This window comes from Atractosteus spatula, chromosome 12 (assembly GCF_055471065.1).
Source record: "Atractosteus spatula isolate fAtrSpa1 chromosome 12, fAtrSpa1.hap1, whole genome shotgun sequence".
Taxonomy (NCBI): Eukaryota; Metazoa; Chordata; class Actinopteri; order Semionotiformes; family Lepisosteidae; genus Atractosteus; species Atractosteus spatula.
Window position 1 is genome coordinate 3,366,768 of NC_142717.1, and position 16,783 is coordinate 3,383,550.

Consider the following 16,783-nt stretch of genomic DNA (forward strand, 5'->3'; position numbering starts at 1 on the left):
TATACATTTATTTTTCTGTGTCTGAGTCCATTTAACATCTTTTGATAATTAACTGTCATGAGACTGGAAATTGGTTTGTCATTCCTGTATACAGCTGTTAATGTTTTTAAAGAAATAGAGGAAAGGTCTATACTAAAATCTGTCCAATTCCTTCTGCAGGGACACTAGATGGGGAAAAATGGTTCTTATAAAACTGTAAGAGCACAGTTTACAACTGAAGGTTGCTAAAGAGAGTTAGCCATTCATCCCATGTAGTTAGGTTTGGAATTTCAAAGCTACCGCCTTCATCAGTGTAGCATTGTTAAAGTAAAATGTGCACTTGTAAAAATGTTTCAGATAATAAAGGTCATAGATAAGAATTTGCCTTTTCCGTAAAAAATACCACCCAGTGTGATCTGGGAAAAAAGCACAAAAGCGACATCAAAGGACTACCAAGAGCAATCAGGGGTCCTGAAAAGCTCAAGTTAACAGACTGGAAGTATATGAAGGTACTGTATGGTGTTTCTGGCTCCAGAGAGTAGAGGGTAATGCATTCAGAAGAGCAAGTGAGAAATCTGGAATATGCTTCATATCCTATGCATATAGCATATACATAATTATATACATATGCTTTAACCTAAATTGTAGAACTAGTAGTGTGTAATCTCATTTTTTTATTTTGAACCAACTGCATTTTGACATTCTTCATCAGCTTCATGACATCTGTTCATTCTAGAGGTTACGCTGTTTTGAATATTACCGGTGCGGTTTAATACACCCAGTGAGCATCAGACTTGGCAAGCAATGTTTCCGACAGCGTGTCCAGTGTGCAGAGGGCCTTGGTAGGCGCTGTAACGGCTTTTCAGTGGAGAAAGAACCAGATGCGTATCGGATTGCTTTGTAACAGGCTGCATTACGTCGTATCCACACGGTAACACAGTCCTATAGAAATAGAAATTTGCAATCTGCCTTCTTCCTTGGCATATACATCCGTTTACGCATGCAGAGGGATCTTTTCACTTGATGGTGAATCACTGTCACATATTTATCTCAGCACAGGTCTATCTTTGCTTCATCACCTTCCTGTTTGTCATCCTACAAATACTGGCAGCATTTTCCTTGAATTTTGAGTATCCAGCCAGCTTATTAAAAAAACAAAAAGTATACGGACTGTAACTGGCTCTGGTCCAGTGAAGACTTGATGCACTGTGCTTTTGTCAAGTGGGAAATTCATAGCGCATTGAAGCAACTGAGAAGTTCTTGTACAGAATCACTGAAGCAAGGCACAGAGATGGAGAAAGGCCTTGTGAAGTTAAGTAGTACTATCCAAGGTAAAAATGAAAGTAACTAGTACGTTAGCTATAAACTGATGATACCATTAGTACCAGAGAAAGAAATATGGGAGGGATGAGTATATTCGGGGGTATAATTATCTTATTGTTTTATGTATGCAAATTCTTGTATCTTAATAAAACAATAAAGATATTGTTAAAAAAGGTAGTGATCAGTGGGTCTTGACGGTACCTGTACAGTTTTGGAATACCTGATCATTTTTTGGTTTTCCCACACTTTCATAAAATGCACAGTTTTAAGCATTTTATCTCAAAATTCCAAAGGATGCCGATTCCTGCTCCTACCGAAAGAAGTAATTATTCACAGAAGGGGAAAAAGTGTGTGCTGTTCTATTTCGGTGTTTGTACTCTCTGTTCTATCCACTGTCAGTTCTGATGTGCGATGGCTTCCGCTCGCAGACGAGGAGACATGACCCAGTACAAGCCCGAATGTCTGTGATCTCTCAAGTCAGCCAGGTTTGCTAAGCTGTTTCGTACTTGTTGCTGGCTATGATATCCCTTATAGTAGTTGAGGCATACTGTACTTGAACTCCTTCCTGGGATTCCAGACCTGCTTGTGTGCGTCAGCGTGGCATTAATGGGCGATGGGGGGGGCTTTCTAAGTGATAAACTATGTGCAAACGTCACCGAGTCTGTGTGGGGAGCCGTCGCCTGTAGTGGTTTTTAGATCCTCCTGGAAGATGGGAAATAACGCAGGCGTCTTCAGCATCACTGTGAGTTCTGTTCACATTTTCTTTTTTGATTTCTTCGCCCTTTTTTTTTTAAGCTAGTTCGGTGCTGTCGTAGGCACCGTTATTTGTCATCGGCGTTGCCGGCTTTTATCCTGATCTTGTCTGTGATGAGAGGCCCTGGCCGGTACTGGGAGGGCAGACCAGTACGGCTGGCAGTCCAGAAGTTGGCACTTTTCCGACTGGATCAGAATTTCCTAACCCAAGTCCTGACATGTTGACCGAGGACACTGTACCGAAGGAGGTGCCGTTCTTGAGATGAGATGTCAGTTATAACTTGGGTTAAACTACTGGGCTATTAAAGATCTTGTGACCCTTTTGGGAGGAAAAGAAGTGTTAATCCTGGTGTCCTGGCTAAATCCCTCTCTCAGGAGGATGCTCCTTTGTTTCCCACGCAAATACAGAGGCTGACTTGGTGACTTTCTGAGGGTTTTGGCATTAACCAAAATGGGAAAGATTTTGAAAGAAAATGATCAAGTGATAGAGGCATCTTGGTGTGTCTGGAATATAGTGATTTATAGCTCTTTGTTGAAAGGTAACCATTTTTCGGCACTCAGTTTTTCTGGGGGGGGGTCATGATTGGGTCATTTATTTGGAGGGTTGTTGTCACTGGGTAAGTGAAAGGCACTGCCAGGAACGTCTTACCTTTCTTTGGGACGAATGTTGCTGTGGTGGCAAGGCTGATCAGAGGTCTGAAACTGACACCTCTTAAAGAGGATTTGAGCACACTTATCCTGCTCTTGTACTGTATGTAGGTCAGGTAAAGTTAAGAGGGAGATGATTCGGGCATTTGGCTTGCATCTGTACTGAAACTGTAATCCATTCTTGTCCCTTGGCACTCGGTTTAATTCCAGGGATGCCAGCTCAAAACGAGCAAGTAAGCTTTTGCTCGAGTTCGTAATTAAAATTGAGTAAGCGGACTTAAATACTGTAGTTGCGCTGCCCAGAGCTTAACGGTTGTATAAGTCAATATATGCCTCTGTTTTTCTTTTGCCCTCCAGCTGTTTTTGTCTCCACTCTTCTGCGAGCGCTGTCCTTTGTGATTTTCATAGCCCTTTCTCCCCGTTTCTCTCATTCAGGGTCATGATGAGGAAGCCGTTGTGGATCTTGGCAAAACCAGCTCCACAATCAACACAAACTTTGAGAAGGAAGAGCTAGAAAGTAAGTGTTTTGGGGTTTTTTTTGTTAAAGTTAACTGGAGCTTGTTGGAATTCCACTTCTGACTCAAATAGCAAAGAATATAGGCCTGTTGCTCATTTCCTGGAACTCGAAAGGGCGTCCGGTTATGTGAAAGTACCGCGCCGTTCTCGTGATGTCTTTTTACAACCTTTTTTTCTGCTTTACGTTCATTTTTGTAAATCTAAAATTTGTCAATCATTTTAATATAGATTGGTTGGCTTGGTTATTCCAGGACATTCGGCCTCTTTTACAGAAGTATAAAAGAGATGTTGGATATTAACAGGAAAAAAAATACATTAGGTTTTAATCTAAGTTATTACTTTAAATGAGCATTTGCCTTCTGGCCCTGTAAGACATCTTTTTTGTTTTGTTTCCTGCTATAGAAAATTGGCCTGATAATAATTGTTTTACAGCAATACACTCCACACTGCTTTCGGTGTGTCAAATCGGCTAACATGCGTAGATATGTCAGTATCATATAAAGGAGAGCTTTGACGCTAGAGCAGCAGAATGAAGACTAAGCCTGTATGAAGATCAGCAGCCTTATCCGATTCCTGAAGAGTGCTTTGGATTTTAGTTCAGGTGCTTTTAGTTTTGGATTCAGCTACAGTACCGGGTAAATAAGCCTTTTTAAAAACTTTGTGAATTGCATCGAACCTGATAAGCCCAAGTTCTCTTGCCAGCCACTTAAAGGTGAACTTGTCTAAGTCTGTAGTGAACCATATCAATTCTGTTGGATGTGAACAGTGCTGAAACAAAGGATAAAGAAAAGGAGTTCAATATGTATGTGGCACAGGAACACTTTGACCACTGAAGTAGTCCTTGTTCCTCTAGGATGTGCTGAGGTTTGTGTTGTATGGCATTCTGCGACGTCTGAGGAGTATAGACAGTGTATTTTATTCTTTTCATCTGCAATCAACACTGACCCTCTAAAGATGAGACACGAGGAGAGAAGGTCATTTGACTTCTCTGACTGATGACATTGGGAATACCTAGATGTCATCTGAGGGATGTAAATAAGAATTGTTGGATGGTAAAGTCGCAAGGAGGTTCATAATTATCACAGTTTTGCCTAGTGACCCTTTTCTTTCCAAGCAGTTACATCTACAGTTTTTTATGGTTTGGTTTTAATTAATCATGCACCGTTTTGTACTTAAAACATTACATTTACATACATACATACATGCAGGTGTGTGGAAATGATCATTTTGTGCTCTTTTGTTTTTATGCACAAGTGAATAATGGTAAAATCAGTCATTCTTCTGCTGTGAGGTTCTGCAGCGCTCAGTGTTCTTCTGTATCGCATATCATGCCAGTGATCTAATGAATGTGGTTTTAATGAGTGAGGTGAGATTTCTAGTTTAAACCCAGGCATGATCGAAAGGGACATTCCGTCTTGCGTCAGAATATTGCGGGGCACTTTTTTGGTTTCATTTTATCCATTAACATCTCTGTCTCTACGTGAGATATCCATCTTTCTTGTAAAAGATGAAATGGCCTTATTGCTTTGGGAACTCGAGTACAAATATGAGCAGCACTGGGACTGGCATTAGAAAAGAAATGGGCAAAATGGTTTACTCTGAAAGTGCCCAGGGTTCCTGATTAAAACCGCAGAAGAAGTGGCATAAGAAGAGCTGAGAAGGGCTCCTGTTGGTTTTCTTCTGCAGCAGCGTCCTCTTAAAACTAGATCCTCTTGATTACTGGACCCTCTAGGGTTAAAACCTGAATCCTAACAGTGCATCTGTACAGGATTAATTATTTATTCCTGCCTGAATCAGCCCTTTACAGATTCGTCATGGATTAAGGCTTCTTGCTAGGCGTGGCCATTACTTCTTGTTTTTCAGATCTTGCGAGATTCCTCTCTCTTAGAGCCGTCTCTGGTGTTTAAAGTGCCTCACTGAGTGCTTCACTTTTGTGTGCTGGGAAGAGCTTCTGTCCGTTCAAGGAAACGGACACGGACACCCGTCTTGTTCTTTCGTTTGAGACGCCTTTTAGAGCCGCAAGGCTGAAGCCAGTAGCTCTAAAAGGATTTATAGTCAAGGCTCTAATGTTATAAATGGGTCCCCACTGCATAGGAGGCAGGACTGCTCATCACATGCGTGTTGAAGGCATCCACTCTAAGAAAACTGGGTCATCTGCTCTGGTGAAGTACATCTTAATTACTTCAAACCAGCAGATTGGTTTTCCATGCCTGTGTTAATGGAAACTGGCTGTATCCCAAGTATTAAAAACGGTTAAATGAAAGAGCAGTAATTGGGTGAGGGTGGTGTTGGAACTGAAGGCCAATAGGAAAACTAATAAGGGAGATAAACATTTCAACAGAGCAAGAGGTACAGTTTCAATAAAGCAGAGGCTATAACCATACTGGTTGGGTAAATTGCTTAAGAGAAGCCAAGAATTGACATGCAGTGCTCCCATCTTCATCATGGGCACCGAAACTGCTTTAATTAGAAATAAATGCTCTGTGCTTGTCAATCTGACGTATACAGTTTTTTTTCTTTCTTTTGGTAACATTTTGGTAATAACGTTTTGACTTTGGGATTTTCTAAGATGGGATCCTGATCTTGCTTTAAATAGGGATCGAAACTGATTTTAAGAGCCTTTCTAACAGGGCTGTTGGCCTGAGCTGAAGGGGCACCGCTTGGTGAACAAAGAGGCAAAATCTTTAGAAATTAATAAGATTTGTTTTGAGGCGTAGCCGTTTTTATAACCCGATACATAATGGGGGAAAATGCATTCCTTCACAATCTTAATCTTGGCGGGTTGGCCGAAAGTTTTTTTTTGTGAACTTTACTAATTAGTGAATCCTTACCCAATTCTTGTCCCTTACAAGGAAACTGAACCAAACGTAGCAACTTTCTGAAGAGGGCAGCTCGTCTCCTTGAGACTCGAGCAGATGTTCTGTGCGTCCATTACTAATGACTAGGCTTTTGACCATTCCCGTACAGCACATGATCTACAAAATATAAAGCTCGAAAGTGATGTATTCCAAAGACAGACGCTGAAAGGGCTTCACCAGATCCAACGTTTTTCTGCAGTGAACTCGCCTCGCCATGTTCCGCTCTGCTTTGCTGTGGGAAAAGAGATGAAGTTCAAAATGTACCCTAGAGCTGCACCACCAAAGCCAGCACTTCTGCATTGCCTCAGTGCCGGTGCTACTAAAAGGTGCTTAAAGGCTTCTGCTCTGTGCGCAGGGCGCGAGTGCAATACGCAGGCTGACCTTTTCATCTGGCGTGCTCTTCCTCTGGTGATATTTTCTGTATGTTCAAATGGAGAAGTGACTGAATTTCCCGTATTAATACACAGACCTTCCTTTTTCTGCGCAGCCAGGACTGTGTGGTTTGATTCCCTTGTGGCAGAGGTAGTGATTAGTCATGCCTGTGCTGAGTCTGGAGACCCCATGTTTTCATTGGAGTCTCTCCCTCTGCTTTTGCAGCTTCATGGTATTTAAGTACATGGTGGCGCTGCAGTGGTTGGTCTTTATCAACCGAGGGATGGCAGTCAAATGAGAGGTGGCTTCAGACAGAAGGTATTCTTCCTAATCCTCTCGCTCAGCAGTGGTGAGTCATATCGAAACAAATATGCACTTCAGATAGGGAAGCTGGCTGTTGGTATAGTAGAGGAGACCCATTGTGCTGTGGATAAACCAGACCAGCTGCTTCTTGCATGCGAGGAGAGGCCTCCCCTGACCTGTGTGACGTATCCGCTGTTTTGTCCATTCCTGTAGATGTTTAGACATAGCAAGTATGTTTTCCTTTTTGTTGACTTCAGCTTTCCAAACAGTTACTTGTTGATACCCAGAACTTTAGCTGCTCGGCAACTGGGACCGGTATGTGTGTGCGTGTAGATTAGCACTCTGTAGAAGTAAACTACAGTAACCCCCATCTTGACAAGTTGGTTTCCTTTTCACTTACTTCCAGTGCGTCTTGGTGTTACTTGAGGCCAGTGCAGGAAGGGGAGGTTTGGTGACATCAGCTGCGCGAGGGGTGAAGCTGTGGGCTGTTGCGTGCAGTGGGAACTGAACCAGAGGTGTAGTGGCGTGTGGAGGATATACAGGCTGTACAGCAGCGAGGGTGTCCCCGTCGCTGGCCTCGCCCGTTTCCTGTGCTTCTGGCGGCAGCACCCAGAAGAGCTCTTGAGCCGCGGGTGATCACCCTTTGGGCTTCAGCGAGCGGTTCCTGGGATTGTCCGAGCCCGCGAGATGGAGTCGAGGTGCCGCACACAGCGAGCACAGGTCGTGACCCGTATCGTGTCATTTGAACTGTCTTTCCCCTCCGTTAATCACAGAGAAACCGGTTAGGACGTGCAGTGCAAAGCCCCTTCCTAGCAGTGTATCCGAACTGTGGAATATCAAGGCTATTTGTGCAGCTCCTCGGGATTTTTAAGCCCGTTGGAAAGCCATCACCACGGCAGGTCGCTTCGACGTCCGCAAGAGACGCCATTCCGGAATATTAAACCCGAGTTCTTCGAGCCGGGTTTGGACGTGAGATAAGGTTTTTTTGAGTTCTTTGCAGGAAGCCCGAAATATCGCCGAGCACGTGAACAGAAAACGACCCTTGTAGTATTCCGGTGTTGCAGCGGGTCAGACGGCCTGACCGAGACGCTCTCCTCTCTGTCCCCGCAGGCCACAGGGCGGTGTACATCGGCGTCCACGTGCCCCTGGGCCGCCAGAGCCGCCGCCGCCACCGGCACCGCGGACACCGGCACCACCGCAGGAGGAAGGACCGGGGCTCGGACCGCGAGGATGGCCGGGAGTCGCCGACATACGGTACCGTCACTCCGTCCCGCTCCTCCTCTTCCTCCTCCTCCTCTTCCTCTTCCCCTTCCCTGCTGCGCCCGGCGGCCGGGGAAAAAGGGCTCGGGTTTTAAGTGAAAGGGATCAGGTGTGGTAATCTTCTAAGAGCGCCGAGGGGATTACATTAAGCCCCCTGCGTCTCGTTCCTGCCTGGAGTTCACCTCAACGCCGTCCCCCTGATGTTCCTTTGTTTGTTTTTTAACTCTTTTGATGCTTTTGTGCCGCGAGTAACCGAGGCCTCTTCTGTCGCCATCTCGTTTGATCCACCTGTAAGAGCGAAGTCTGAGACCCGGGCTTTGTCTGAGCTCCTGACATCCGTTGGGGGGTTTTATTTAAGACCCAGATGGAGGAAAAACGGCCACAACGGGGGGGGGGGAAAATCAAAAATCACCAGAGAGGTCATTTTGACACATCCTGTCGGTTTGCTGTTATTCATGGCATGCCAGGGCAGTTAGTTTAAAACTTAACACTGAACTCTGTTTTCAAAATCGTTCATTTTATTAACATCATGCCTGTTTTGGAATGGTTCATCCTGTCCTAAAATTTCATCTGAATGGTTTGAGGTGGTGCTAGCCACAAACAAATGGCTGGTATGGTTCAGCAAGTAAGAAATAGGGCTGTATGGTATCGAGGATATCTCTTTAATTTAAGCTTCTTCCATGGTGAAATTATCTCAATGTGGCCTATAAAGGAAATGCATAGAAGTTACAGAAAAAACAAAACAAAACATTGAATGAAAAACTAAAAGCCAAAACTCCAATACAGCCATTATAACATCCACAGCATCAAACGTGTATTGGCGTTGGAAGTAAATTAAGATCAAAAAGCTGTATAAAAATGCTTTATAATTTTTCTTTAAACGGGAAAGGAAAAAATCGCATTAGTTCTTACACCGTCCGGCACCTTTGTCGCGATACGAGGCTTGAAAAGTCAAAGGTATCCTTTGAATAGAAAGCCATAACATTCTGAAAGGATCAGATGGGATTTTTGGGTGGGGTCACAGTTTTATTCTGGCTTTCCCAGAAGAAAAACTCCCAGAAGCTAAAGGATGTTGTGACACCTCTTGCTTTCTTTCCATCCGCTGTAGCGATGGGCACATTCTCTTCTGGGTGGTGTAGGGTTTCTCTGTTGACAGCTATCTGCTTACACGAATTCCGGTGCTCTTGGCTAGGCCTCTTTAGTAGTAGTTCTAATTATACATCGGCAAAACGTAGACCGAGACTGTGAGGCATGTTTGAAACTGTAAGGGAAATGCTGTGTCATTTGCATTTTGTTCAGAGCATATTTTTTTTCAAATGGAAAAAGTCAATTATAGCCACCCTGTCAGAGAGTGCAGTACAGCTAGGGCACAAGCTATATCACCTTTAAAGCCTCAACCAGCAGTGTTTCCACCCCGTAGCCCGATCTTGTCAGATTCCAGATGGTACTGGGATGGAGCACCTACAAGAAAAACCAGGGGGCTGATACAGGTGCTGTTGTTGGACCAGTAGGCAGCACTCTGATCCAGAATGCCCAAACCAGTTCCCTAGTAAGATCCCTGGAAACAGTGCTGTAGAAGGTGCCTTTATTTTTTGAGGAGACCTTAAACTTGGGGTCCTCAGTTCTTTCCTATCTAAATTCTGCTTTGGGCCTGTATAGTAAGCTTTTACCCATGTGTCCCTTTTAATTCAGCTGTTATAATTCCTTCCGTCTCCTCTTGGTCTGCTGTGCAGCAGTGGTGGTGGCTCAGAAGGGTGCTGCACTCTGGTGGTGGATGATGTAGGTCCCCTCCTATAAGGTGGATGAAGTAGATCCCTTGGGATTAAAAGCAGTACACAAATGCAAGCAGTTGATATAACGGTTTGCATTTATAACGTACGCTACTCTAAACAAAATGGCATAGGTGATCACCGATGTCTCGTCTGTTCTTGCCACTCTTTGCTCCTCGGGCAGGGCTGTTTTTAGAAGGCCTACTCATTTCTGTATGTGAATGCTAGTGCAGTTGTCTAAGTGTTTGTGATTCTGACTTTCACCTCTCAGACACCCCCTCCCAGAGAGTACAGTTCATCTTGGGCACAGAAGACGACGATGAAGAGCACATTCCCCACGACCTTTTCACCGAGTTGGATGAGCTGTCGTTCAGAGACGGTCACGCCACGGAGTGGAAAGAGACAGCCAGGTCGGAGACTTCTTTTCCGTTTTCACATTTAAGTCCCATTATGTTTTAGAGTCTCAGGTGTAAGTGGGTTCATATTTGGATGAACATCAAAGAAATAAGTATGCAGTAGTCTTGGGCGGTAGTGTTAATCTTCTAACACTACCGCTGTTCGGCGGTAGCACCGAACAGCGTGGGATGAACAGCTGTTGTGCCACGTAATTCTCTTCTGTGTCTTTGTCATTAAATGAGGGAAAAACGCCCTTCAGAGCAAGCTTCATAGAGGCTGCAGGCACAGAAGGTGATTCTGAAATTCCGGTTGCAGACTTCTCCCTTGGTTTATGCGGCTGTTTGCTAGCGGGGGCAGAGGTGTGATGTGCATCTAGCAAGGAGAGGCGGTCTCCTTCTTTAAGGCGCGCCAAAAACGAAGGCAAGGGCCATCTCCCCCTGTCTGGAGAGACACGAGCAATCTTCTAATCGCTTCCTTCCGGCTGCAGATGGCTGAAATTCGAGGAGGACGTGGAGGACGGCGGGGAGAGGTGGAGCAAGCCGTACGTGGCCACGCTGTCTCTGCACAGCCTGTTCGAGCTGCGGAGCTGCATCATGAACGGCACGGTCCTGCTGGACATGCGAGCCAACACGCTAGACGAGATCGCAGGTCGGTGGGCGGGGCGCTCCACTGCACAAAGAGCACCACCCGCGTGGAGCATCTCCTTTCTAGGAGATCTGCGCGAGTGCACTGCGAGACCCAGGGGAGTCAACCGCGGCTTTCACTGCAGCGGGAGAGGTCGGCTCTCTTGAAGCATCCGCCCTGAGCGGATCTGTCGAAACCCTTCAGGGTGGTGGCTGGCCGCGTGGCGCGAGACGACGTTACATTCGTTTTCTCAAGAAAGTGACGCTGTACAGAAATGCGGCCTATTTTGATTCATGAAAAAGGAGGCTGCCAGAGGCTTTGCAGCTGTAGTGGTGACAGCGCAAGGGAGTGCTGTGGTCCTCTGCCAAGGCCCTCCATCTTGCTGCACGCTGGCGGTGGTGGAGGGGAGTCCCCATCACCTGCAGAGAGCTTGGAGTGGGGCGTCCAGAGAAGCGCGGTATGAGGAATGATTGCCATTAATTCGGGTCTTGTTCGTCCCGGCAGATATGATCATGGACAGCATGGTGGCCTCGGGGCAGCTGGACGAGTCGCTGCGCGAGAAGGTCCGGGAGGCCATGCTGAAGAGGCACCACCACCAGAACGAGAAGAAGCTCAGCAACCGCATCCCGCTGGTGCGCTCCTTCGCGGACATAGGCAAGAAACATTCTGACCCGCACTTGCTTGAGAAAAACGGTGAGATCTTTCGCTGGGGGTCGGTGGATCTTTCTAACCGTGCGACCCTCTCGACCGCGGGGGGAAAAAAAAAAAAACCGGGGTCGAAGAGCGTCTTCGCGCGAAGCCAGTGTAAAAACCTCTGGGTTCGTACTGTCGGCTTCTCGAGTGACTGTCTGTTGTTGTTGTTGTTGTTTTATTAATTAACACTTTGCAGCAGTGCGTTTTCTATAAACCACGGCCGACTTGCTGTCTTGTGCTCCACATGCATGTGCGTTGCTGTCGCCTCTCCGTTCTTGAACTGAAGGTGTTAGTCCTTGTTTGACGGCAAAGAACGAGAGGTGTTAGCGAACATCAACAGTGCTGATGTTGTACTAAGCCCTCTCCACATACAGAGGCAGGTGGCACTGCTTTGTCCACTCACTGTGCTTGCCACCCGTAAGAGACACCCTCTGCTGTGCTGTTCCTGTCCGTGTGTGGGTCGCCCTGTGTGGACACGCCTGCCCTCCCACCCACCCCCCTTCTTGCTTTCTCACCTGCCTGGCACACGTTGGCATCGTTCGGACTGTGCTGCATGCCACGGCCACCCCCAGCCGTGCCTGGCTGCCCATGCATCTCTTCATGCCCCTGACTGCTGCATGCGTTGCAGTGTTCCTAAAATATGTCAGTGATCCATTTATTTTTTGTACTTTTATTCCCACTGTCCGTCTCCTCATTTCTTATTCTTCCTCCCTCTCTCCCCCTCTGTCTTTACTTTTCCCTCCGGCAGGGGAGGGCCTGTCCGCTTCCCACCTTTCTCTCCTCCGAACGGGCCTGTCGGCTTCCAGCCTGTCTCTGAGGCGGGACTCCCGTATGTCCGCCCTCTTAAATTCCCTCCTGCCCGGCGCCAGCCCGGCCGTCTCCAGAGCCAGCACCCCTCAGCCCTCCCCCCCCAACACGCCGCCCCCGACCCCCGCCGCGCCCCTCCGGTCCGAGAGCTGCCCCCCACAGCTCCCGGCTCCCGAGCCGCTGGCCATCCCCGAGGTCGTCGTCCACCCCCCGGAGGAAGACGAGGAGGAAGAGCGGGCGGAGCTCCGACTGCCGCCCCAAGAAGGCAAATATCTCGGCCCCCCGGGGCCCTTGCTCTGTATCCCGCCAGCGTGGGTCGCGGCCTGCAGAGACCACCAGCACCACCTCGGCATTCCCACCCGTGTGACCTCTCGGGTGACCTCCGGCTCTCCGCAGGCGCTTTGCATGGCCCCACCCTGCACCCCCTGGGCCGTTTCCCAGCATGCCCGGCACAGCTGCCCGTGCGTGGCGGCATTCAGAGCTTCACCAAGTCACGGTGGAAGTCCAGTGACGATTCTAGACCTCGGGCTAAGCCTAAAATATCCCGCTGCCTTAACTGGGTTCGCTGAGGAGGCTGTTTTTAACAAGACTGGCATTTGAGTCTTCTCTGTTCAGTAACTGATTATAATTCCTCTGCCTTCGCAGTTGAGCGCACGGATAACTGTTGAATAAATACTCCTGAGGAGAGCAGTCGCTGAAATTTTCTTTCTAAAAAAAAATAGTTGGCGCAAAAGTTGTGCCAGACGTTTGGCCTTCTCGTTAATGAGTTACGGTGTGCGGATTCTCACAGCTCGGGGTTTGATCCGGCTTCGCACAGCCACACGAATCGGCTTTTTTCCTGGGTGAAATTCCCTCTGGACTCGGCCTGTGATCTTGGTGTTTGCTTGTAAAGCGACATTTTGATTTTGTTCTATTTGGCAAGTCTTAGATCTGCTAAAAATAGAAAAAGAGGCCGTGAGAAATTTTTTTAGATACCGGTTTAAGAACTGGTGACATTGTTTTTTAACCAGTGAAATTCGATTAGTCATCTGTCTTTTGCCCGAGGCAAGAAACGGGGAAAAAAAAAATATGGCCCTGAATTGTTCACAGTAAATATACTTTTCAGGCTACCCAGGTACTTGATAATGAAGACGCTAGAATGTTGCTTTCTGCTATCGCAGGTTGTAAATATTCCCTTTCAAAAACAGTAAAAAACATTTGGAAGAAAAGAAATGGTATTCACAAGCTGTGAATGAAGTGAAGGGTAATCAGACCTTTTGCTATAGAGCTGGTGTCCTATGGCTTTTCTGATTCCCCTCTTCTCCAGGGAGATTTCCTGGTGACTGTAGTTTTGCTGCGTGTGGATTTGCAGGGATTGCTAGCAGTGGAATACGCAGAGAGGAAACTTTATGCCGTGACTGAAACCCAACCAGACTTTTGAGAAATAATCCCACCTCAACTCAAATGCCAGGAATCCTTCAGGAATGCTTAAAAGTGGCAGAAAATCATAGCATGTCAATAGGCGATGTTCAATTAAAGTGACTTTATTCAACAGAGGTTTGGGATTGTTTGGCATTATTATACTTGCTGATGTATCTGATCTTGGCAACATAGAGGAAAATCAAATTAGTGTTTTTTTATACAGACCTATAGGCAGGAGGTTAATTGTTGTCATTTTGTTCTCTCGGTAAATTAAGAACAAAAAGTTGGCTAATGAGAGATCATTCCACCCAAGTTTGGTTGCTAGTAGCAGGTGACTTGAAGATCTCACCCCCTCTTCCCTAGCAGGAGCCAGGGTGTCGGCTTCAGTTGGGTAAATATTTAAGACCCATAGCTGTGTTTTTCCCTACTTTGACATTTTTATGTAACATAATTCAAGACTTAGATGAACAAGATTTTTACAGACATGTATAGGAAGCATTAAAGAAAAAATAATGACTAAAAACCATTTTTTTTTAGCCTTGAGCAGACAAGGCTATGAGGATCCCTGGAAACAGCAGACACATTTTGACAAAGGGGTTGTGGGAGTTTGGAACACGTTGCCCAGCCATATTGTGGAAACTGGATACCGCAGCTTCTTTCTAGAAGAGGGAATGAGACCCTCCAGTCACCCTGGCTACTAGGAAACTAGGAGGTGGGGTGAATGATGGTCTCCTCTCATTAGTCAATATTCTTGTGTTCTTAATTATTTTAAATGGTGGTTTCTTTTAGTGGTTAGAAATAAATGTCTTGTTGTGTTTAAACTTTGTGCAGTACTTCGCTTTTTTCTGTTAAAATGACATTTATGCGTTTTTTCTTTTCTTTGGTCTCCACGCGTTGCAGATGAATTGGGGGTTCACGAAAAGTAAAGTGATCATTGCCCGTTCGTTCTTGCCACCTCGCATCGCAAAGACCCTTAACGCGTTTCACGCTGTTGCATGTTGCTGGAGGAGGGACCCCTTCGGCAGGATAAATTCCAAATGGCATTGTTCTGGACGGCAATATTGTTTCCTCTGGTTTCAGTGTGTTCCTTACTGCTGGGTCACTGTGAAACCTTCCCTCTGAGATGGTCTGACAGCTTTTCCACCGTCACTGTTGTTGGTGCAAAGTATTTGGCTGCTTAGCAACTAGGTTGTTGAACCTTTTGGAATGTAGACATACGGCTCAAATCGCAGAGCGTCATGAAACCTGCTGCTGAAGTACGTCATCCGCTTGCATTGTAATGCTTAAGTGGTAACATGTGATTCCTCTGTTTGCTCTTTGTCCGGTTCTCCCGCGAGAGGGTTTGTTAGGGCTGGCTCTCGTCTGAGCGACTGGCCCCGGGAGTCGGTTCTCTGTTACGTTCTCCTTCGCGGAGTGCTCCGACGTGAGGCTTTCGGACCTGGACGAGCTGCTTTTGCCAGCCCGCCGGTACCGCGCGAGGCCCGTAAAAAGTCTTTCTCCACCAGGCAAGCCTGTTGGTTTAGACTTCAGAGTAGGACTGCGTGGTAATTAATTTTGTTTAGTCGACACTTAGTCTTCTAGACCGTTAAGTTACAATTATACTTGTCAGCTGAATACATGGCGTAGAGCTATGTAAACCAGATTTTCAACAACAGAAGTCCATCTTTGCAATGCATCGATCTGACGGTTTGTCCCATTGGAATGGCTGCTACTGTTGAGATTGGAAACACTTGAGCTCAGAATGCTTTTATTATAAAAGGGACTGCGGTAGTCAAAGCAACAAAATGATCGTTGCAAATACCCCTGAATCATTTGTTGCTCCATCCCTGTACTTTCTAAATTTCACTAGGGTCAAATTTAGCTCCTGCTCCAGGAAGCTAACTAAAAAGTTTATAAGAGTTTTTAAAATGTTTATAAACCCTTTAATTCTAGTGTACTTCCACATAATTGTATGGTAGAAGCCTAAATGTTTAGCTACAGTTTGTCTTCAATTTCTGCGTTTGAATTTCCTTTGGTGGCTGTGAGGTGTCTGAGTGCTTCTGACTATGCCTTTTTGAACAAACACAAAAATTGTAGGCTGCGCTCTTCACCCACAGCTTCCTGTTACAATTCCCTATATTTAGCTAGGTCAGCGCCTAGCTTCTAATATTTAATTTGCCGTGTGTGATCTGGAATTTGATCGGATGTTATGCATGTTTGAGTCGGCAAACTTGTGTTCCGGCTTTTTTTTTAAATAGACATTTTCATCCTGCTTGCTTGACAACATCCGTGAAGAAGCAGACTGAATTATGTATCCACTCCTTCTACCATTAAGATCCATTATTGTGGCTTTCAAATGTATTTTGTAATGTAATCCTGCGTTATTGTAAAATTGCATTATTACAGTAATGTCTTCTTGCATGGCTTCAGTATCTTAGGAGAGCTACCTGATCTATCTATTTGCTGAAGTTTAAATGCTGTATACTAAATGTCTACCTCTCGGGCACAGCTTTGCCAAGTATTTGCTTACTTGGGATAAAACTTTCCTTTCCTTGGCATGTTCTGGACATTTTGAGATGCATGAAACGGGTACTGCTTTCGCTGCCCTCATAAAACAGTTCGCCGTTTTGGCATCGCGATTCCAGTTTTCCTTTATGGCTGTGCTGGCCAGCCCTTCTCCCCAGCCTTAAGGTTTTATAGGCGTCATCATCTGTGACTAAGCATCGCGTTGATTTGCCAAAGTCCGTACTTGATTCCAGGAAATAATTAAGACGTGGCATGTCTGTAAAACCAGAGGACCCGGTTGTTTCTCGGGGCTAGAATCGGACGCCCCTGCCTACTGCGTGGACCTCCAGACAGTGAGAACTCGAGCGCTAGTGAGGCATCATGGTCTGACCCCCCCTACTATTTAAAGAGTCCTCAAATTACAGAACAATGCTTCAACGCTGTTTTATTTTGAGTTGAGTGACGTCATGCAAAATCGAGGCACTGAGGTGCTACATTCCTCTATCCAGATTTTAGATGGACAACTAATTCACGGTTCTGCTTTTTCCAGGTTGCTTGTTTTGTTACCTATGCCCTCCTTGTTTAAATGTTTGTGGG

General features: G+C 46.0%; 1 protein-coding gene across 7 annotated transcripts in view; it reads left to right on the top strand.

Moving 5' to 3' along the window:
• The window catches only part of LOC148822556 (sodium bicarbonate cotransporter 3-like), a 71,238-nt gene that overhangs the window by 32,008 nt on the left and 22,447 nt on the right, over positions 1-16,783 (top strand). For 5 of the 7 annotated variants that reach the window (XM_088928625.1, XM_088928620.1, XM_088928624.1 and 2 more), the window contains exons 2-6: positions 3,139-3,220; positions 7,863-8,006; positions 10,053-10,191; positions 10,665-10,825; positions 11,306-11,494. In XM_088928625.1, the coding sequence (XP_088784751.1) occupies positions 3,139-3,220; positions 7,863-8,006; positions 10,053-10,191; positions 10,665-10,825; positions 11,306-11,494 (715 nt within the window). Of the gene's footprint in view, positions 1-1,944; positions 2,045-3,138; positions 3,221-7,862; positions 8,007-10,052; positions 10,192-10,664; positions 10,826-11,305; positions 11,495-12,242; positions 12,567-16,783 lie in introns of those variants that run through there. The other 2 variants (XM_088928626.1, XM_088928623.1) reach the window with 2 other exon arrangements.